The sequence below is a fragment of the Girardinichthys multiradiatus genome, chromosome 15 (genome assembly GCF_021462225.1).
Source record: "Girardinichthys multiradiatus isolate DD_20200921_A chromosome 15, DD_fGirMul_XY1, whole genome shotgun sequence".
In the NCBI taxonomy this organism is placed as follows: Eukaryota; Metazoa; Chordata; class Actinopteri; order Cyprinodontiformes; family Goodeidae; genus Girardinichthys; species Girardinichthys multiradiatus.
In genome coordinates this window covers 22,398,070-22,421,824 of record NC_061808.1, presented here as the reverse complement: position 1 = coordinate 22,421,824, position 23,755 = coordinate 22,398,070, and the positions used below count along the sequence as shown (strand labels likewise).

The following is a 23,755-nucleotide window of genomic DNA, read 5'->3' as shown; positions in this document are numbered from 1 at the left end:
GAAGAGTTTATTTGGGTTTTAGAATAATCATCTGAGTTGCTCAGAGAAGAATCTGCCTGTGCTCCACCAGGGGTTTTGGCGCTGCTGTGATAAAACTGATCCAGAAATACACTGCAAAAAGCGCATTAGTTGCTCCATCCTAAGCCTTTTTACCGAGCAGTTTATTTGTAATTAAAAGGGGATGGTTAAAGAAAAAAAGAGCTAATTTTATAACTGTAATATTTACCAAAATTAAAATGTCTTAATTTCCCTACTCTGCCAACCAAATGCACATAAAATGTGTGAATCCCCACAGTTGAATGTAAATTTAATGCATGACAATTATGCCTTTTAATGCCCACAGTCCTGTAAGCGGTGGGTTGCCGGTTCAAATCCCTGCTCTGTCCATCTCAGTCGTTGTGTCCTCGGGCTAGACACTTCACCCACTTTGCCTGCTGATGGTGGTCAGAGGGCTTGGTGATGCCAATGTATGGCAGCCTTCCGTCAGTCTGATTCAGGACGGCTGTGGATACATTGTATCTTACCACTGTCAGTGTGACTGATTGTAGTGTAAAGCACTTTGGGGTCTCTGGGGACATGATAAAGCACTATAGAAGTGCAGATCATTTACCATATGATATTTCGGAGCATTTAATTTGACTATAAATGTTTGTTTTCTATACAAATTGCTTAATGAAATGACTAAAGGCATTATTGTGGCGGGTTTTCTAAACAGCAGTAGCTTTTGTCTAAAACTACTCACTGAGAATATCTTTAGACATAATTTAAAAGGTGTTTTTGATTAGGTAAAAATTAGGACAAAATTAGGTAAAAAACTTAGGACAAAAATATTCATGTAAGCCAAAGTTAGATAAAAGTTATAAAAACTGGCAGTTTTTTTCTGTGGGACACTTGGGATATTTTAAGTCAAGTTGCGTAGAGTTTAAGTAGTCAGTATCTTACCTGCGGAAGAAAGGTCTCAGAGACATAAGTTTAAAAATCAATGCGATATCTTAAATTGGGGAGTTAAGATAATGATTCAAAAATAGTCATTTACTTAACACATGGGGTCACAAAAACATGTTTGTGTCATCCCAGGTCCTTTGTGAAGTATTCTTTAATTTTCTGAGGCCTTTTGCGATATCTGTTATACATAGAACAAATGCTGTAATTTACCGTAGATATTCTCAGTTAGTTTATTAAAGATTGTTCACATAAGTTGCTGTAAACTAGCTGACTAGCCTTTAACTTCATTTTTAGCTAAGAACCTCTGTTTCTTTAAACTGAGGTCATTGCATCTTCTATCGTCCTTGCTAGTCAACAGCATATAATAATAGATAGATTTATGGTAAAAACCTCAAGCATTCCCTTTCTAGAGATGTTTTTGGTATGTTTTTACCCCTGTCTGCATGTATACACCCTTCATCCCAACACACATGCACTATACAAAACCGGGGCGAAATGAAAGCAAAATGCACGATTTAGTATATATGTGAAAAACAATGTGTTTCTAGAGATGCCAACACACATGGCAAGATAAGAAAATGTGACATATCAGATTTAGATACTGACAACTGAAAACAGCTCCACTGAATCCCCCGTTAAAAAACAAAAACAAAATTATGCCTCTGGCTAAATCTTCTTTCAACAAAATTGCCTTTAGGTGTGTTTTCACTTGTCACTTTGACATGTTTATTATTTTAGTATATTTGCTAAATTATGTTTAATCATTTGTCAACAACACCGATAAAAAAGTAAAAAAAATATATTAGAAAAATATTAGTTCTGAGGTATGGGAAACATCTTAACTCATAGAAAAAGACTGGCAAATTGTGTTGAAGGGAGGAGATTACATGTTTCTCTTCTCCAACACGAAAGGCTTTACCTGCCCTCGATGAAGAGCTCCCGAGGTGTCCTGTTTGTTTAGATCAGGTGTTTTAAAGGAAGCAGAGACAATAAAGGACCAGGACTTCAGACTGAGGCTATTGTCTAGGATGAGCTGATCTTGGTCCAGATATTCCTTGTAATGATTCTTCCTCAGCTGCAGAAAGGTTCTTTGTGATTTGTGCTTTCCTGGGTTTATGTCACTGAGATGGCATCATTATTTTAAATAGATTCATTCATCTCTCTCTCTCTCTCTGGGTTACGGGAGCTTGTTCATATTCTGATCATGTTTGTGTCGCCTCACAGCTGAGCTCTTCACTGCAAATAATTGCTTGCTTTCCCTTCTCCTCCGTCTGCATGCCCCTAGTTTTCTTAAAATTAATATTATGATAATTGCTAGTTTTCAGCTCCCAGTCTCAGTGACATGGTTTCTATTTTCATTTGTCTTTTACAGTAGCACAGATTTGCCACATGTAGCTAATGACTGAGCTAAACAGAAATACATAAAAAACGTTACAGTGAGTTGGCCAGATGCACAAGCACTTTGTTTTACCCACTCTCTCTCAGAGATACATTTGTTCTCTAAGGCAGATGATGCCGTGGGTCAGGACTAAAATAGAAATGAATAGAAGGAGATGTTTTGTCTACCAGAGTAAAAGCTGAGTACAAGCCTGTGGGCCTCAGGGTTATGTGAATACACACACAACATCCACAACATCGTGTATACACATTGCACAGAACAAGCAAAAAAGCTGCTTTACACTTTATGGACAGGGGCCAAGTTTTGCAACTTCTTTTTTTAGATATATTTTACTCTCAGGAGCTAGTAAAAAATCCCCAAGAAAATAAGTCTAGAGCACTTACACTTAGTACACGTACCCCTGGAGGTTTTTCAAATGTTTTTTATGTAACCCCATGAAGGTCAATATATTTTATTAGATGTGAGTTGTTCATGCACTCTTGGAGATGTTTAAGTCAGCCGGCCACTCCTGGAAAAGTTCACCACTGTTCTATATGTTCTTCGTTTGTGGTTAATGGGCCTCACTGTGGTGGTCTGGAGTCTCAAAGACATCAAAATCGCTTTGTATTTATTTTTTTTCAAAACTGATAGATGTCAGTAGCTTTGTCTCTCATCTGTTTTTAAATTTCTTCAGATAGGGTGTGATGTGTTGTTTTTAGAGGCCTACTTCATGTTGTCAGACATGTTCTATTTAGGTGATTTCTAGATTGTACAGGTCAGGCAGAAATTAGACCTGATTGTGGCTCCTAAAACATGACCAAAGAAATGTAGTAATTCCAATTGATTCATGATTTCACTTAAGGTGCAATTTCAAAGATTGCTAAATTGGTTTGCCTTTTTCTCATAATAAACAAAATGTTTTGAAATCTATATTTTGTATTTACTAAGGTTATCTTTGTCTGATATTGAATTTTATTAGACAATCTAAAACATTTAGATGTGATAAAAAAGCAAAACTAAAGAAATCTGAAAGCAATAAATGAACAGTATTTTGATGGGCAAGAAGCTGATATTTAATAATGAAAAAGATAAATAAAAGTGTGATGAAATGTTGGAGGTGAAAGAGAACAGCTTATACACTCACCGGCCACTTTATTAGGGACATCTGTCCAACTGCTCGCTAACGCAAATTTCTAATCAGCCAATCACATGGCAGCAACTTGCATTTAGGCATGTAGACATGGTCAAGACGATCTGCTGTAGTTCAAACCGAGCATCAGAATGGGTAAGAAAGGTTATTTAAGTGACTTTGAACGTGGCATGGTTGTTGGTGCCAGACGGGCTGGTCTGAGTATTTCAGAAACTGCTGATCTACTGGGATTTTCACGCACTACCATCTCTAGGGTTTACAGAGAATGGTCCGAAAAAGAGAAAATCTCCAGCCTTGTTCAATGCCTTGTTGATGTCAGAGGTCAGAGGAGAATGGCCAGACTGGTTCGAGCTAATAGAAGGACAACAGTAACTCAAATAACCACTCGTTACAACCAAGGCGTCCAGAAGAGCATCTCTGAACACTCAACACGTCAAACCTTGAGGTGGATGGGCTACAGCAGCAGAAGACCACACCGGGTGCCACTCCTGTTAGCTAATAACAGGAAACTGAGGCTATAATTTGCACAGGCTCACTAAAATTTGACAATAGAAGATTGGAAAAACGTTGCCTGGTCTGATGAATCTCTGCGACATTCAGATGGTAGGGTCAGAATTTGGCATCAACAACATGAAAGCATGGATCCATCCTGCCTTGTATCAATGGTTCAGGCTGGTGGTGGTGGGGGATATTTTCTTGGCACACTTTGGGCCCCTTAGTACCAATTGAGCATCGTGTCAACGCCACAGCCTACCTGAGTATTGTTGCTGACCATGTCCATCCCTTTATGACCACAGTGTACCCATCTTCTGATGGTTACTTCCAGCAGGATAACGCACCATGTCATAAAGCACGAATCATCTCAGACTGGTTTCTTGAACATGACAATGAGTTCACTGTATTCAAATGACCTCCACAGTCACCAGATCTCAATCCAATAGAGCACCTTTGGGATGTGATGGAACGGGAGATTCACATCATGGATGCAGCTGACAAATCTGCAGCATCTGTGTGAAGCTATTATGTCAATATGGACCAAACTCTCTGAGGAATGTTTCCAGTACCTTGTTGAATCTATGCCACAAAGGATTAAGGCAGTTCTGAAGGCAAAAGGGGGTCCAACCAGGTACTAGCAAGGTGTACCTAATAAAGTGGCTGGTGAGTGTATATTCTGCTTAATGTGCCCTTGAGTATTCAAAGTCACAGCTGTGTCTGGTGGTTCTTTAACAGGTTTCATGAATATTCAGTTTCATTAATTTAGGACAGAGTCATAAATGTATTTCTGTATTTGTTAGTTCATATTTTACAACAACCATATATTGAATAAAGGGTTTTCTAAGTTTCAGAAAGTATTAGGTTATAAGAAAGATTATGCTTACATTAATCAGGCTGCTTTGGGCAACATTTAACTGGGGATATGATTTCAGAATTGGTAAAGACCTTGACATATACAGTTTTATTTCCAAAACCTCATGTGACATGTGAAGCATCTACATTTACCCAGAATTGTGACTCAAACTGGTCAATTTTCTGACAATTTTTAAGATAATATCACCGGTGATAATCTCTAACCCCCCTCAGCCACTTCTCTGCAATGGATCATGATGCTGTTAATGGTCCCATTTTGCAAGCTGCTCATTCTGAGCTCGGACAAATCACACCGCATGTTAAGACATCGCTGCTTTGAATCATGAACAGATAGGTTAGCCAGCTAATAAAGCGCACCCTCAGCCAGGCTGCATTACTCCGTGTGATTCAACAGATACTCACTATGAGGGAAGCTGTGAAATGTAGGAGCTTCTTCTTTTATGACCCATTTCACAGACGTGGCATTTATTTTTCATTCATTTAAAGTTGTCCTTGATATTGCAGAAGAAAGGCAAAGGAGAGACACAACAGTGTGCGATTCACTTGTGTTTATTTACCAGCTCACCAGATTCAAGGTTGTTTTCATTGCTTCATTTTTAAATGTCAAGAAGAAGCAGATCATTATTGTCTGTAAATGTCAGGATTCTTACTTCGCCTGCTCCAATGTCGCAGGACTCCGGCGCTACTTCATTACTACTGTTTTTTGTAAGATGTTTAATGTACTGAATCTTGTTGTCATGTTAAATTAGCTGTAAACATGGCAAAAAGGAAAACTCTCAAATTAAATTTTCCTGCATTGTTGTCCTGCTGTCCTGTCAGCTAGGTTTTAAAAGCAGATTCATTCAAATTAAATTCAGCAATTAGCGTTCAATCTTTTCGGGAAGAAGATGATCTTCAGGGCAAATAATTAACTACACACTTTTCAAATTTATGGTAATACAACTTCTTATTCCAAACCTAGTTTTAACTGAGGGCTCACCATTATCTGAATGAAAATATGTCCTGTTGTCATTTCTGTCATCCTTCCCTTTTGGGCCAATCAGGCAGGCCAAGCAGCACCTGTGTGAGCGTACTCAAAGTTTAAAGGCTAGTTTAAAATGTGCATAGCATTTTCAAAATGTGTCGTCTAGGGTCACAGAGTGGAGGTCTATATTGTTGTAAACTGAATAGGAACAGTTATCTTAACAAAAAAGAACGTTTGTAACAGATGCTGTCAACTGGACAAGTGTTGTTGAAAGAAATAGTAAAAAACGGAGTGAGCACTCTTACTTTTCCCAGAGATTCAGTGCAGGTAAAGTGGGTGTGATTTGGGAAAGTAAATTGGTAAAACAGATTTCTCCTCCCTCACCAAAAACTATGTGGGAAACTCTGTTTACATCAGGAGTATTAAAGAAACAGAATATTAGCTTCAAGGAAAACTAAAGGCTGAAAGATGAGGAGACAAAACCGTTAATGCAATGTCAAGAATGGATAAGTCAAGCTGAGTCAGCAACCAAACTATTGAAGAAATGCTAGTGTTGATTGTGGGAAACCAGGACATTTTTTAAGGTAAGAAAATACATTGCTTTGGCTTGGTTTTTAATTCTTATGTGTCCCCTGTCAAAACAAAATGTCTATGGATCACGTTATCAAATAAATCAACAAGTGTTGTCTCTAGACGTTGTCCTGAATATTTACCCACGGTAATTTGTTTCTCCGTGCCTGAGCTCAATGAAGGGGAGCATATGACTGCTGCCCCCATCTGATTGTACATCAGTAATTTCAACTTTCCTTTCCATCACCACGTGTAGCATTATATAAACTAAAATAACTCTTTAGAGCCAAGCGACATATTGCTGTAAGAAAACTTTCTGCAGATGGACTTTTATAGTTTGAGTGGTGTACCAAACAGTCCTCAAAACATTATCATATATAAGGTAGTTAAATCCTCACTAGTATAACACACTGGTTATGTGAAGAAAAGTGAGATTTCAGCAGCTTCCGTTCACCGCTGCTATGTCTTACATATCGACTGCATGACTTGCCCGTACACAGAGTCCTAGTTAAACAGCTGTTAGGAGACGAGGGAGAACCGGCACATTCCTGCTTTATCATACCAGTGTCAGGTCAGACCCTGAGCAGAATGCTGTCTGAATGCTGCCAGAATAAAAGTTTTGTAAAATTACAGTTACCATAGATATTCTTTATCCTCTTTGGCACATTATAGGTAGAGTTGGCTTGTCACTGAGATCTTTTAAATCCATTGGTCAGGTGTTGGTTTGTTCTTATGAGCTCCGGTTTGAGCTGGAGGCTAGCTCCTTTTCTAACTGTTCATAAGCGGTCATTAGCTTACGCATTATCGCGCATAACATAACATAATCACTCTACTGCAACTTTTGTTTGCATGCTTGGCTCACTTGTTCCTTTATACATAACACTCAACTTACAGCTCATGGAACTGGATATAACCCATATGAGCTTTTTAAGCTTCTTTAATCTGGTTTTACTGTCTTGTCAGTTGATTTGGCTCCCACATTTAAAAGTACAAATATATATACAGTGTCTATAGTAATACAAATCATTTTTTATTACCACACTGTTGCTGAATCTAAGCCAAATTAGAGGTGGTACATTTTTTATGAAAATATTTCTGTTTTCATTGTAGTCCCTTTTCCTTTCTGGTCTACTCAGGCAAATCAGCACTTGTGTGGGTGTACTCAAAATGGAAATGCTGGTAAACAATTTGCATCATTTTAAAACCAAAAATGAGGCTTGGAACATTTGGCTGTGATGCTTCAAATCTGCATATAAATGGAGCCATTAAATGTACCAGGAGTGTTGGATTTTACAGTTTATAAAAGCCCTGATTAATAAACAGCAGATGTGTAAATTGCATGTTTTCACCTCTAAATTACTTTGCTCCCAAAACCAATCGCCAATCCTGGTTTGGGAGTACTTGAGGCCCCATCCAATACAATGTTTTATGACACCTTAATAATGCTGAATATATTTGCAGCTCTTAAAAAAAGGAACAGACCCAAGATAAAATTAAATGTTCTCAATATAAAAAGAATATGATGAGTTATTTCAGTATTCAACCTTTTTCAGTTCATTGTTAGAACATATATTATGGGTTAAAGGAACCAAACATGAACTTTTTGGCGACCAATCTAAAAGGTATGTTTGGCACAGAAACGGTATTTCTTAGTACTTCGTTCCTGATGTGAAACAAAGGGATGGCAGCATCACGCTGTGTGGTGACTTTTTTCAGGTATAACTGGGGTTTTTGTCAAGGTGGATGAGAATATGAACATTTCCAAATATTAGTTAATTTTAACCCAAAACCTTTAGATGTTAGAAAGCGAAAAGCAGAGAATTTTAATTTTTACCATCACAGTGTGATAGGGTCTCAGAACAGCCAAGAAAGGAGCCCAGAGCTAAATCTGACAGAAAATCTGGGGGGTCACCTCAAAAGGGCTGTGGATAAGAGATTTCTTCACAATCTGATAGATTTGGAGAGCTATTACAAGATAGAGTGGGTAAAAATTGTTGCGCCAAGATGTGGTATTTTCCCATCAAATTGTTTTGTTTGTTCTTCAAATGAATTTCACAGGATAAATGCCACATAAAAGTGGGACAAGTTTGGAAATCATTTTTTAAAAGGCCTCAAAAAATGTGCAACTGAAAGGTGTACACCTTTAAGAGCCACTGTGTACAATCTATGCATGTGTGGCTCTCCTGAAAATGTTCGTCTTGAGAACACAGCAGGTATACAACTTACAGACAATCTGCAGCCACGGTGGTGTTTTATGTACACCTAGACCAAGAAGAGAGATGGAGATTGGTTTTAAATATCACGTTCTTTTATTGTTCAGACATGGCAGAACAATATATACAACACACAGTACAAAGAACACACACTCATACACACACATAACCCAACAAACAGGTGGATACATGGAAAGACAAACAATAAAAAAAGGCCCATTTGTCGTTTACATGCGACAAAATGGTGTCATGTTTGATAAAGACCGGAGTTTCTAAAGGGATCCATTGATCAAACATCCCGTGGACACAATGTGAACGAGAACACACACACACAAACACACTCACAGGCTTTCAGAGACAGACGAACAGTCACAGAGGCCAACAGGACAACTTGTGCATTAAAGGGGATTTTTCATGGAGATTTAAGGATCTGGTGACAGCAAAAGATCAAAACAAACTAAAAGCCTTCAAAGTCCACCTTAAGAAGGAATTAGCTGCTGCCCACAGTGACGGTGCTTCATTGGATTTCACAGGGACTGAACTGAATTTCAAGCTCCAAGCTGTTTGCACTTAAGGAAAGAAAACTGCAAACTGCTTCTTTAACGTTTGTTTTTCAATTTACTACAAAATCTTTACCCAAAGGTTGACATTTAGGAGATATTTTCAATCCGGTTAAAAATGTCACCTATGCATCATCACGCCAAGTTACAGCAAAACTCAAATCACAAAAATCTGCTTAAGTGTCAGAAGGCCAGCGTGTATATAGTTCTTCACCACTAAATCTGAAAACAAAAACAGTTAAAAAGAGAATTTTTTAATGTTGTGCTTTTAAGATTTAATAAAATTTTAATTTTACCTTTATATAACAGAAAAATGAAATCTCTTTTTAATTGTTAAACATGAAATCATATTCTACTATCAGAGAACAGATTATGCTTTAGCATCGAAGCAAATAAAACTTTAAATAATTAAATGTATCTGTTTATCTTTGCATCATCCTTCACTATTAATCATCTCCAGGAGCCTTTCGGAAAAACCAATCTCCTTTAATTTCACACTGATGGGTATCTACTGTAATTCCGAATGGCATGAATTGGTTGAATAAGCTGCAAAGCCACACAACACATGTAAAATTAAAAGTGAAGAGTTTAAGAGCCTGCAAGCCTTGTGTCTAGATTTACCTCCTTGACTCTAGCGTTGCCATCAAAACCGCTGCTTGCACACTTCCTACCGAACAAAAGCTACTCGGATCACGATGAAAAAGTCCAGAGAGGAAAACACAGAACCTCAAACAGCCAGACTCCAGCGCGTCTTCGACAACTCCACACCCAAAGTTTACCTCAAGTTTTAAATGGCAGACATAAAATAAATATTCTGTTTGAGGTCTTTAAGTCATTTCACTCTTTCCAAAAGAATAGACGGTAGGCAGGGAAACAATACAATGATGTCAGTTCTGGCTGTGATCAAGTACGGACGTGTTCTTGGCAACAAGTCATTGTATTATTTTCTAGCATTCACTGCCTCCTATCCTCCTGAACTGTGTGAAGTTAGTGTTATTAGTGGTGATCCATTATTCTAATGCACTGCGTGGAAGAAGGGTGCTTGTGGATCGAGCGCTGGAGTCCAGCTCGTCTTCAAAACCTGCCATTGGAAGTGATCTTACTTGGTGATTGTCTCAAAGAGGAACACTCGGGTCCTGCAGGACTGTTGTACAACATTTAAAGCTTGTGGTCCTGTGACCTGGTGGAGGCAGACATCTGAAGAGTGAGATAAAATGCTATAAGGTTAAAGAAAATCCATGTCCAAAAGCTTGTAAGGACCAAAGTCCGACACTCTGAACTATGATTCAAGACGGAAGAATCCAGGCTCAGTGAGTCAGTGCATCTCAGGCCACACAGTGATGAGCAGATGATTCATCTAGGAGAAGAGCATCCAACCAAAGGTCCTCACCTGAAACTAATCGTAAGGATGTTACTGAGCTCATTTTGTCGCTGATAGCAAACTAAACTTTTCTACAAAATATACCCATCTCTACTCTGAATGGACAGTTTCTTGTGGCAGCTTCCAGTGAAGCCTGTGTTTAGAGGAGCGCTTCACGTATTACCTGGACAAATGTCCAGGTCTGGACAGCAGAGAATTAATTAGCAAGGTGTCCTGTTATGCAGTCACCAAGCATCAAAGTGAAGCTATATTACCTAATTATTCTGCACTTTGCCCAGCTAGCTAAGGTGGGAGGCTTGCTGTGGAGGTTGAAAGGTCTTACTGACTCCTCCATCTGCTGAGCCAGGCCTGGCTGATCTTTTCTGGGGCGCTGGTTATTCAAAGTCTGTGTGCCTCTGTGCAAAGATGTCACTTCCTGTTGTCCGTGGAGGAGTTAGCTGTAGTGTCTGTCTTCGTCCCCTCTTTATTTCCAATTGGCTGGACCGCTGCAGCGTTGGGCCCGCCCCCGTTTTGAAGTGTTTCCTGTTTGTACTGTTGCAAGGCGCGGCTGACGGCATCCTCGACCAATCTCCTGCTGACCCTCAACAGCTCAGCCTCGTCGGGTTCCGACTGGCGACGTCCACCTAGAAAAAGACATGACAAAAAAAAAATGTTATAGCTGCAGAGATTCAAAATAAAAAAAAAACATTTAAGAAGTCCAGCCTTTAGTCCAGCCTGACAGAGTTTAATGGGAAACGACAGGCAAAGCTAACTACTAACTGGAAATGTGTGAAAATGAAACAACTGATTGTTCTGTGAAAGTTGTGAAACTGAGAGCAAAACCAGCTAATGCATCAAAGTTCACTAAAAATCACATTTACTTTGTCGGCCACCCAATATCACTGAAATCACAGCCATTTCGGAGTACACTGTAAACTATCCATACACTAGAATTCCAGTAAGAGGTGAACTGCTTTCAGCTGCTCTAAATATAATTAAAACAAACTCAATGCAAAAAAAAAAAAAAAAAAAAAAAAACGCTTCTCAAAGCTACAAAACAATGCAACGCCAACAATAAACACACAGCATAACACTCTAGAAGAAATCTGTGACTGGATGAAATGAACAACACCAACTATAATGGTTTAATTTACCGACAACCTTATATTACAGCATGAACAGCAGGGAGAAGGTGATATGAACCCTTCATTTACACCAAGGTGTGGACAGAAAAAGGAGCTGGTCTACTGGCTTACACAAGTCTCTATACTCCGTGAACTTTATCACACTTTTTCACATAAAAAAACAAAAACGTCAGTGTATTTTACTGAGATTTTCTATGGTAGATCAGCACAAAGTAAAGACAAATTGGAAAATTCTAATAAAATACATTTCATGATAATGTGAAAAAAAAGGCAAACTGTAAGACGAGGTCTGAGGAGCAAGTATCTGCTGAGTTGTTACATATTTTGAGAGGAAGTGCAGCTGATGTCGTGATGGTAAACCTAAAAGGAGAAAAATCCAACTCTGGGAAGTGTAACCCTAGAAAAAAGATGATACTCAACACCAGTGGCTCTGGATTTTAAAACAGCGTTGTAATGAGAAATCACACAGCTGTGCCTGCAGAGCTAAACTGACATCTTGTAAAGTCTGTTTCAAACAAAACAGTTTGTCAAGATCTTGCTGCAGCTGGACACCGCCGTAGGGCTGCTATTGTAAACATTTTCTTTCTACAATTATTGTTGAAAAGAACATAAAACTGTAGGAGAATTTACAAAACACTGCAAACAAAGAAAAGAATGTTCGTCTTTCTGGTGCAGATCTGTTTAGAAGACAAGAAAAACTAAATATGTAATGTGAAGAGGGTTTATAAAAGACATAACTGTTTACATCTTCTATTCACACAGTTCACAGTCTGGGGCAGAACGTTCTTTACACTCCCAGGGGTACAGGTTAAAAACCTATGGAGTTTAAAGACCAGTGTAACGGAATCTGAAATAATTCAAAATTATTGCACAAGTACTGCCGTGAGAGTTCATAGACCGTATTTCCATGTATCAATTCCAGAACGTTCCAGACTTCTCAGCCTTTTATGTTCCTTTAATACACAAAATCCTAAAGTTCACCATGAAAGATCCTCGAAAAAGCACAAAGCACTGGACGGAAAGAAGAAAGCAGGAAGGAAAGCATAAGGAAGGTACGTCAGAACTCAAGAGAGGATGAACAGGAAATGGGGAAGGACAGAAGAGAGGAGTGAGCAAAGGACACGAAGCATTTTTCTGTTTCCTTTGGTGTGCTTGACATAGAAGGAATATACCACAGCTTATATTATCTTGAAATGTATGGTTGTAAAGTAAAAAAACTGAAAAGGGTAAAGGGGAATGAATACCGTGTGGTAGATATCCGTTAAAACTAGTAAAAAAAAAACAAGTGTCTTTGATTTCAGACAATCCAAGATAAAATACAGAAAATATGTTCTTGGATGTTTCAGTTCACTTTGTCTGAAGTGTTTGTATACACTGAATGTTTATTAGCAATGTTCTAAGATCAATGAAGTACTCTTCAAATGCATCTTTTATTAAAATGTTAATAAAATAAGTTCAATAAGTACATACATCACTCAGACAAATTGAAAAAAAAAAAAACAAAATGTAACTTTAAATGCCAAACAGACTTTCCAAATGTGGCCCCCAGACAGCCCCTGACTTTAAAATACTAGATGCACCACTGGTCCATCTAGTATTTACAGTCAGAGGTTTCTGCTAATTAACTCCAAATTCAAGTCAATCTCAGCTGAGTTGAACAGGTTGGGAGGCAATAAAACATGAAAAATGCCAAGGGGGGGTGAATACTTTTGCAAGCAATTGTATGTGTCTAAATCTTCAGAACTATATTCAGATAGCTGAGCTCTCAGTATATTCACACCCACAGCACGTCTACTGCTGCACGATTTGGAAGAGGAAGGAAAAAATTTTGATGATTTAAATGATTTTCAGCCTTCTTCCAATACATTTAAATGAAATGCAGAAAATTATTATTATTATTCTGAAGATAATATACAAGTATCCTCGCTAATCATAGACTGAATTAAACAGCTAAAAACTGGATGTTTCCACTGAAGAAAGGATGTTATGAAAACTGTTATCTCACAGATGCTCTGTGAATTTTGTCATTTTTTCCAGTTATGAGGAAAAACTATTTATTCACCAGTTTAGTTTCTTGATCACTCTGCAAACGCTGCGGGGAAAATGGTAGGCACACAGAGGATAAAAAACTGGGGAGTCAGACGGACCAACCACCAGTGAGGAGAAACTGTAAGACGGTCACCAAGTCAATAATTCATGTAGAAATACAGTTAAAGCTGGCAGGCAGGCTGCAGGCTGGCCAGCCAGCACTAAGCAGTTCAGAGAGAGCCATTCAGTCGGTCTGCGATGCACACACATAACTGTAGCAGCTCTATAATAATCACGTCATCATCTGATTACTAAGGTCAGGAAGGAGAACCTTGAGCTGATCTTCCCTGGACCAAAATCCCACTGGGCCCATAGGTTTGTTTTATCAGAGGGCAAATGGTGCTTTATTATGCTTTATAAAAAGAGTGTCTGCAAGAAGAAGAGAGAGACAGCCTGAGAGGATGATGAGGTCTGCAACGGTCAGAATCAAATCCCAGCAAGAAGATTAAAAAGCCTGCTTGTTTTAAGTTAGTACATGAACCTCTACTCGTTGTTGTTTTCTTAGTTGTTTGCATTGTTTTCATATAAACCAGCTTAACGGCACAGTTTGGTACAAAGAAAAGCATACAGGAGGAGCAAAATACTAAACTAAAAATAACAGAGACCAAAGCTGTTTCAACAGTTTGTGGAGACCAGAATTGGAAAAGCCAGAGGAGGGTTTATTTTTAAAACCCCGACATGCTGGACTAGCTTCTACATTATTAAAAACAAAGACGCTTTGATTCAATTCTGATTTGGCTGTGATATTCTTATGCAGTAGATAGTTTGTTCAAGAGAGACAAAGAAACCAGCTGGAGGACTAGAATAGGACAATTTTTTATTTTTATATCCACCATACTGAAGCTCTGCTGGGATGCACTAATAACAGCAGGGCAGTAAAGACTTGAAGTTAGCCATGGTCAGGGTCAGTAAGGTGTTTATGTGTAAATTCAGATGAAGCAAAAAGATGGAAGGAGCCTTTTAAAGTGCAACATGTCGAGACGTATCTGCGGTTCAATAAGGCTGTGAGAGAGCAAGATTTTCAGCAGATAACAGTAAGGCCGAGTATAACACAGGATCCACATTCTTTATAGGGAATAAGAGTAATTAAAGCTAAATGTGCTAATTGCTAATATAAGATGCCAAAGAAGTTTGAAATATAAATAACAAAATCATTTTGCTGTTGTTTTAAATTAATAAATCCCAGTTGTACAGCAGCTGCTCACTTACACACATGGTTTGATGCTGCCTCCGCTCCTTATATAAAAAATAAACGACCTTTCATGGTAACAAGGTTAAAAGATTTTTAAAAAGCTGTTCTTCCATTAAAGTTCAGAAACAGTTTATTTTTCTGTATACTGCCCCTTCTGGAGCTTTACCAGGGGATTGAAGTAATACTGTAAATAAGCTAACAGCAAAAATATCAAAAACATACGTTAGATGCATGAAAATAGCAGTTAGTTGGTCATATAGAGCTTAAATACAATATGAAGGAGAAGTGAAGGACCTGAGTTCAGTACATCATGGCTACTTTGAGACATTTCTCATAATTTCCTGGAAATCTAATCTGTTCTTACATTTTGATACATAAATCTATTGCATGTAGCATTTTCATGCAGAGAAAAGGTTATCTAGTAACAGTGTAAAACTCATTGGACTGCAGGTCTTGAGCACAAAACAAAATATGCACAGTAGTAGTCATGTTGTATTCTAAGATGGAGAACTGGCCAGGTCCTACAGCAAATCATCCCCAAACTATAACACTTCCTCCTCCATGCTTGACAGCGGGGTTTTTTCCCCCTTGGATACTTTATGTGGTTAAAGCCAAAGACGCCCTCTGTTCTGGTATGCAAATAATTTAGTTTTACACCTATCTGTCCAAAGAACATTATTCTAGAAGTCCTGGTCTTTGTCTTTGTTCTCTCTGGTAAAATTTTGCCTGGCAATCATGTTTTTCTTAGAGAGCAAAGAATTTATTGCACGTCTGCACTCTGTTTCTGATTGATTGATCAACAGTGGCAAGAGGCTGCTGTAGGTCCATTGATAATGTTTTAGGGTTTTTTGAGTTTTCTTTTAGCATCTTGCGGTCTACTCTCAGGGTAAACTTGCTTTATAGCTAGACCTAGGCTTGTTGGAAGTTGTTTTAAATGTCATTCACTTGTAGACCATTTTCCATAAAGTGGACAGGTTCTTTTGAAATGTTTTTAAATCCCTTACCAGATTCACAAGTTGCTACAGACTTCTTTCGGAAGACCTCAGAGAACTTTTTCAATCTGATCCTGGTATTCACTTTCACTTCAACAGTCAGCTCACCAAACTAAATGTCTGAGGTTTAAACAAAGTAAACCTCCTTTGAAATATTGAGTAAAAATGTTCTAACTATGTGCACCTCGTGTGATATGCCTTTGTGTGATTTCAGCTATTTTAAATTCGGAATAAATTTGTGGTGTCCTTCTTTATGCTTCACCAGTAATTGCATTTTTTTAAAATTACACTTTACAGAAAATATCAAAAGATCTTTTCTTCAGTTTATATAATTTCTATTGTTTTAATATCAGTATGTTCAAATATCTATCATAGGGTGTCTATTTCCATAATTTCCTACAACTGACTAATCATTACCAGGATGAGAGTTCATTGGCTTGAAGGCAGCCAACATGGCTCCAAGTGGTCAAATAGTTATTCGCCTAAATAATCAGCAGGGTTGCAACGGTACTCAAAAATCGGGGGTTAGTAAATGCCTTGGTTTTAGAGTCACGGTTCAATAACAATGTAATTTTATCAGTATGTTCTAGCAGGTCACAAATTACGGGAGTAGAAATGTAAGGGTGTTTGACTAATGATGCAATCGTTAGGTCGCATGTCTCAGGCTATAAAGTCTCCTTTGGCATTTGGGGCTGGTTGAATGTTGCAGGCAGCTAGATTCGGATTGTTGGCTACATGTCTCTGTACCGCTGATGTTTATGTTAAGCTTGATGTCGTTTCAAAAGAGAAATTATGCTTTGTGTAGGGCAAGCTTTGTCCTTTATCGCTGTTAAAAACACTGAGATAAGACATTGTTTGTCTTTCCTTTTTATTTCCCTCACCACTTTAGCTGAAAAACCAATGCTGCCAAATAACAGACTTTACTAATAGTACTCATTCTCTGTTTTGATTCAGCCTTTTAAAGTCGGTCGACTGACCGCAGAGTCTGTACTTTAGCTTCAGTGCATGTGCGTGCTGAGCCAAAATGGCTGTATCTAAAATCTCAAAACAAAAATATATCCTGTTAACCCCACACAAATCAGAGAATAGTTCCAACTCCAAAAACAACCAAGTCTCTCTGGGTTCTCAGGGTGAACACAACACATCAGACCCTTAGGCTTGTGCCACAACCCCCTACTTTACACACACTCTGCAATTGTGCTCCAAGACAACTTTTACCTACTGTTGACATCAGCATTGTGCATCTCTGTGTTTAGGGTGTTCATAGCAAATCTTCAGTCTCCCAAACAGAGCTTTGAAAAAAAGTATTCATGCCAGCTGAACTTTTTCACATTTTGTCACATTAGAACAACCACCAAATTTATTCAGATTTGAATTTCATGAGTTAGACCATCAGCAAGCAGTGCATCATTGTGAAGTGGGAGAAAAATGATACATTTTATGGCTTTTCTTCTTGCGACTTCTTAGTTGGAAGATAAAAAGATCATCCAACTGAGGTGTGGACCTCCGCAGCTCCTCCAACGTCACTATGGGCCTCCTTGCCTCTTCTCTTACCAATGCTCTCTATGCGTAGCCTGTCAGTTTAAGTTGACAGTTGTGTTTTGGTAGGTTTGCAGTTGTACCATACAACTATATTTCAGAAAACACGATTATAAGCTAAACATTATCAGATCACATTCTGTTATTTTCAAAGCTTGGAATGTTGTTTACAACTGCTTTAAACTTCTCAACAACTTATCCCTGACCTGTCTGATGTGTTCCTTGGTCCTCATGATGCTGTTTGTTCTCTAATGTTCTCTTGCAAACATTTGGGGCCTCCACATATGAATTTATTCTATAATTTCATAAATGGATTCTGTTGATTAATTAGGTGATTTCTGAAGCAAATAGGTAGCTGTGGATTTTTTCTATTTAAGATTTTTTTTAATGGTTTTTAACAAAAACGAGGAGCAAGAAAATGTACATCAGAAAAAAAATTGAGGCAAAAAGAAAGAGAAATCCACTATAAATACTGGATATCCATAGATTTTATTTAGGAGTGAGATTATTTTTTGTAAAACAAGAGGGCTGTGAGTAACAGGAAAAACATGCAATTGTTGAAGATTGCAATGACTACGTCATTTAGAACGCACCCACATTTTTTCCTGGCTGTTTTCCTTCATCACAATGTTCCAACCAGTCTTTGTGAGCTTTAGCATTTTAACCACAAAATAATCTCCATCCAGTGTGGACATCATTCACAGTCAATGTATTCCAACAGGTAAAATACGCTACTAGCATGCAGAATCTGCATGAATGACTCTTAAATGACTATCCTACCGAATACTGCATTCAAGCAGTCCTTTGCAGCTGCAATATTACACAAATTGGCAATGTGGAAATGATTATGAATGGATTTTTTTTTTCATCTCTAGTATAAAGTGGTTGAAACCATATAAAGTTTCCCTTCTTCTGCACAATTATGTGCTACCTTTGCTGGTCTATCACACGGAATCGTAAAAAAATATACAGAAGTTTGTGGTGGAAACATGACATGATTAAAAATGTTAAGTAGTATGAAAAGCTTTGCAAGGCAAAAAGAAATCCATTGCATACAACTAGATTTCTGTGGGTGTATGTTTGAGGAAAAGATTAATATATGTAGATCTGCAGATAACAATTATCATATGTTGTTTGTTATAAAGAAATCTAAAGCTTTGTTAAAAAACAAGATCATAAGCTAAAGAGTAGTCCAAAAAGTTATTTTTTTTTCAAAGAAACAGTGGGTGATGCTTCATGTAACAAGGGCATAAACCCTGGCAGCACAGTTAATGGACAGTGTCCTTAATCACTTCCTGCCCAGCTGCTCTGACCAAGACAGAGGCCAGCACTGCCCGGATCATTTAGGCTCATTTTGGAAATGGCAAGCCAGAGTCACATTAAATTCAGTAAATTACAAGCAGCACATGCATCTGATTTTCAGTGCAAAACATTTTGAGGGATTGATCTTTTGTAATCAATAATTTCAAGCTGATCTCAGAGTTGCAATCAGCAATCAGATCATTAACAATTTTGATTTATTTGGGGTTGAAATCATGTTAGGATCTTCATTTGTCACCAGAGGTCATTTAGGTTTTAATTTAACCTTCAATGCCTTAATTGCAGACATTTGTTATGAGGACACATACTTGAGCGCTTGGCGTGGATCGGACTCTGAGTCAACTCTGCAATACAAGAACAAATATCAACTGTTAAATAAGGACAAACAGAGAAAAGCAATAGATTATTCTTATCTGTGTGGAAAAACTGCTTGACGCACATCAAAACAGGCTGTTAACACAAGGATACACTTATTGAGCTACAAGGCAGGGATTTCAGATCTCATGGTTACATGAAAAATGAAAACAAGAATCGGAGAAAAAGAAAATATTATCTGAACAAGCTGGCTCATGTCATTAAATGTTACAGGACTCTCCAGGGTAAAACTCAGATGCACGTGTGCATTTTCTGGGTCTTGACGCAATGGTAGAACGCAAAGGTAGGTACACAGCATCCATCATAAAAGGCTACAGGCTGTTTAAAATATGAGGGTACATAAAATAAATGTTTGTAAGTAGTGAAAAGCTTTATTTTAAGAGTAACAGAAATGTAAAAATAATAAGGCAAGCAAATTTCAGAAAATAAAGGTGGTAGATTTTTTGTCAGAACATCTTCTGTTTACACAAATTATCCACAAAGCACAAAACTCACACTTTTGCCTTTATGTAACTCGAGTTCTGTTCTGTGTCTTTTTCTGATAAGGGTGCATGTCTGAGTTAAAATCCTTTTATCTGGATGTTCAATCTTCACTCTGATACAATGCAGGCTTTTATGATGGCAGTAAAGCTGCCCTTCGTACCTGCTTAACAAATACGCAGGAGTTTACGCTGTGATGACCAATCAGGATGATAGATACCTGGAGATCAGTTACACAACTTATCTCAAACACGCCTGTACCTACAGCAACTCCTTTACTTCCAATTTTTTTGTCCTTCTCTTTACTTCCTCCACCTTTTCCTCTTAGCTACCTTCTCTATCCTTAGTGCCTTTATAATCAACCTTTTCCCACTCTGTCACCTTATCTTTTTTTTCTGGCACTGTTGTCATGGCTACACAGATGGGAACCAGACAGGCACTTCAACTTTGAACAACAGGAAGAGGTTGCACTGACTACCATTCATGTTTGGTGGTTTTCATGTGGTAAAGTCTCAAAACTTCTCCTTTAACACCACTTTGACTTTGTTTTCCCACTTAACTAATTGTATTTTCTCCTTCCCAGACTCTTTCAGGCCACTTCCCTCATAAAGGACCTTCCATAAACCTTCAGCTCCTTAGGATTGTAGTTATTCAAGGAGACTAAACAGCTTTAGATGATGTAGACATTTAGTTCAATATGACTGAGATTTCAAGTGTAATATGCACTAAAAAAATGTTGGGATCAAAAGTATAAAAAAGGGCTCTAAGGTTTAAAGTATAGTAAATAAATAAATTAATGTTAAACTTCTAAATGAATGGAACAGGGAGTGCTTTTATTTTGGTATTGCCAGCTCTAAGTGTCCTTGTAATGGCACAGTTAGCTTAACAGCGAAAGAAGAAGTCCGAAGTCATTTAATACAACGTTCAGCTGGAAAGACATTCACATGGTCTTTATTATTAAGATACAGCTAACATGAACAGATTGTTATGAGTCATTAAGAGTCCATAATCCATTAACGTCACTGGGCAACGTCACTGGCCAATAATCAAGCGCACCCTTTCACAGTAAAACATGCAGCAGCTGCAGTCTGTAGCTTACTTTTACTCTTCATTACATTAGATAAAAACTCTTACTAAGACTCGGGTCTCATACTACGAGTCCAAGGCAAGTTTCAAGCCTGTAGGACAAAAGTCTGAGTCGAGTCTGAAGTATTTTTATTATTATGACTAAAGTTCTTCTCAAGTTGCCATCTCTGACATGTATTGCAGTAAAACATGGCATTACAATTTATAAGCTCTACAGACCGAAACAAAACTCTCATTTGGCTTATTTACTGATCATAAAAAAAGATTTTCATACAATCGACCAAATAAATTATTAATCAGTAAACTAGGATTGAATTTGGAAGGGCAGCACTAAATTACTGTCGGAAACTAAATGGTAAATGAACTGAATTTATATAGCGCCTTTCCAGTCATACAGACCGCTCAAAGCGCTTTATACTAGAGCCACGTTCACCCAATCACACTCACTAACGCTCACACATTCATACACCGATACGCAGATCGGTAGGCAACTTGAGGTTAAGTGCCTTGCCCAGGGGCACATCGACATACAGCAGGAGGAAGCTGAAATTGAACCCACAACCTTCCGATTGCAAGACGACTACTCTTCCTACTGAGCCACAGTCGCCTGCTCGCCACTACATTTTTTGAAGTTGGGAGGTTCTCCTCTGCATTGATGAATACTGTTTGTGGTGTCCTGTTGTTAGGCCCAAGTGTGCAGTAAGTGTCATATATATTGAGGTTTGTATTGTTTGAAAAAGAAATCTATTGCTTAAATTGGAAAAAAAATTCTATTTGGCAAACATATAACTAACGTTTAGTCAAGGCATGATACAGATGACAACAACATTAAAAAAGTAATTGACAAGAAACTTAATCAGAAGTCTCCATTCATTCTATTTACAAACAGCATTTCAGGTTAGATTAAACCCAAACCGTTAATGGACTGTGATTCACTGCATATTCTATACTGTTCACAGCTTTCTCATATTTACTATGTTACACTGAAGTCTGGGACAAAAACTACAATACATTCCATCAACGTTTTTATTTCCCAAACAGGAAAAATATGCATAATTCACAAGGTAGGATATAAGGATTTATCTGGTATATAATTTAATGAACATACAAAGCTAGCAGCAACAAATTACCATCCAACATTCAAAGGTTATTCAGTATTAAGAAAGGGCTATACAACCCAAGGGGCTTAAAGGATTTCAAAGTTCAGAGAGTGAGGACCAGAAGGTGGAGTTTTTCTGCTCTATTTCTGCCTGTGGAGTCAATAAAAATCTGGATTGGTCCAAATTGGGTCTTCAAGGAAAGACGCAGTTTAAATAACAGTAGTAACTGATATTAGATGCATCATTTCAGAAGATTAAAAGGGTATTGTGTACATCATTTTTTTTACCACCAGCTTTCTTTAAGAAGGTTTTGTCTGTCATAGTGTCTAATTTGATTCAAATAATAACCTCATTCATGTTTTCAGGTGCCCAGGCCTTAAAAACAGCAATTATCAAACCATTGTTGAAAAAAGATTATCTAGACAAGTTAGTATTGCAAAATCATCTAAAATCTCCCATTCATTAGTAAGGTTAGTGAAAAAGCTGTGTTTCAACAGGTAAATACCTTCTTAACAATCCCCAGTTAAGGTTTCCATGCTCTCCACAGCACTGAGACTGCGCCTGTCAAGGTGTTCAATGACATCTGCAAAAATGCAGACTGGAAGAACCACAGTGCTGGTATTATTGGACCTCAGCACAGCATTCGACACTGATGATCATGGTATATTAACTGGAGCAACTGGAGAACTGGGTTGGGCTTTCTGGTACAGTACTTGGCTGGTTTGAGTCTTACTCGAAGGACAGGGACTTTTTTGTGACAATAAAGTAACTTTATATCAGATCTGACAAAAATCACATGTGAAGTTCCCCAAGGTTCCAACCAGGGAGTCCCACCTTTTCAATATCGACTTGCTCCCCTCAGAATATAACAAACAACAAGATAAGTTATCATAGAAATGCAGATGATACACAACTCTGAATTACAAAGTCACCAGGTGGCTATGAACCTATTGCCATCACCCCAGTTTTAAAGTCCTTACACTGGCTCCCTATATCTTAGAGAATAGAACACCAAATAGAGCACCAAAATACCTTGAAGATTTGTTGTCATTGTATCAACCTTCCAGACCACTCAGATGCAAGTCTACTTTGCATCCCCAGAATCAGAACCAAACATGAAGAAGCAGCTTCAGTTCTTATGCTCCATTAATCTGGAACAAAACAGTTGCTTTGATTACTCTATTTAAACTAATAACTGGAACATCATTAATTCAGTCTGTAGTCCAGCCTTTCTTTCATTTCCTTTAGTCTGTCAATGCTATATACTTTTTCCAATGTGTTTCCTAATGTTATGTTTTCATCATGCAAGGCATTTTGAATTGCCCTGTAGCTGAAATGTGTTATACAAATAAACCTGTCTTGCAAGTTTAGTGAAGTATCCAGATGCAAGGCAAGACATCTGGATACTTCACGTCTTCTCCACCATGTAAAAGGATCCAATATAGTACTTTTTAATTTCATCTTTAAGTTGGTTATCTGTAACTTATTAAAATATATTTTGACATTTATAGGTAACTATTCTTGATAAACACACTAAAACTAGAAGGGAAAGATTGTGGATTAGTTCATCAGTTTGCTCATTCACTCTAAACAAAACGTTTTTATTGCAGTCTTAATTATTGACTGTAAATAAATGAGTGAAAAAAACAGATGAGTAGAAAACAATATGTGTATTATAGCTATTACATAAGAATAGTCATCTAGACAGACATCCAAAGTTGAAGCAACATAATTATATTTTTACCTTCCTAAAACTAAGAGGTGTTGGACTGCGGTCTGTGACACCAATATAATTCCCTATTATAGTATTAACAAATTTGGCTGCACGTTTACAGCATCAAAGGCTAGTCAGTGGAAAGTGGCAGTCTGTGCATGCTCACCGTCTTGGTTCTGCAGTAGTTATATGATCAGAGAACTGATTCTGATTCAT

At 37.9% G+C, this 23,755-nt stretch overlaps 1 protein-coding gene across 3 annotated transcripts in view; it reads right to left on the bottom strand.

Moving 5' to 3' along the window:
* Positions 1–8,661: 8,661 nt before the first annotated feature.
* LOC124881951 (A-kinase anchor protein 7-like) overlaps positions 8,662–23,755 on the bottom strand; it is a 60,906-nt gene continuing 45,812 nt past the window's right edge. For 2 of the 3 annotated variants that reach the window (XM_047387953.1, XM_047387955.1), the window contains 2 exons: positions 19,093–19,128; positions 8,662–11,152 (listed from right to left, as the gene is read on the bottom strand). In XM_047387953.1, the coding sequence (XP_047243909.1) occupies positions 10,938–11,152; positions 19,093–19,128 (251 nt within the window). In that variant the 3' untranslated portion in view covers positions 8,662–10,937. The remainder of the gene's footprint in view (positions 11,153–19,092; positions 19,129–23,755) is intronic. The other variant, XM_047387954.1, reaches the window with a different exon arrangement.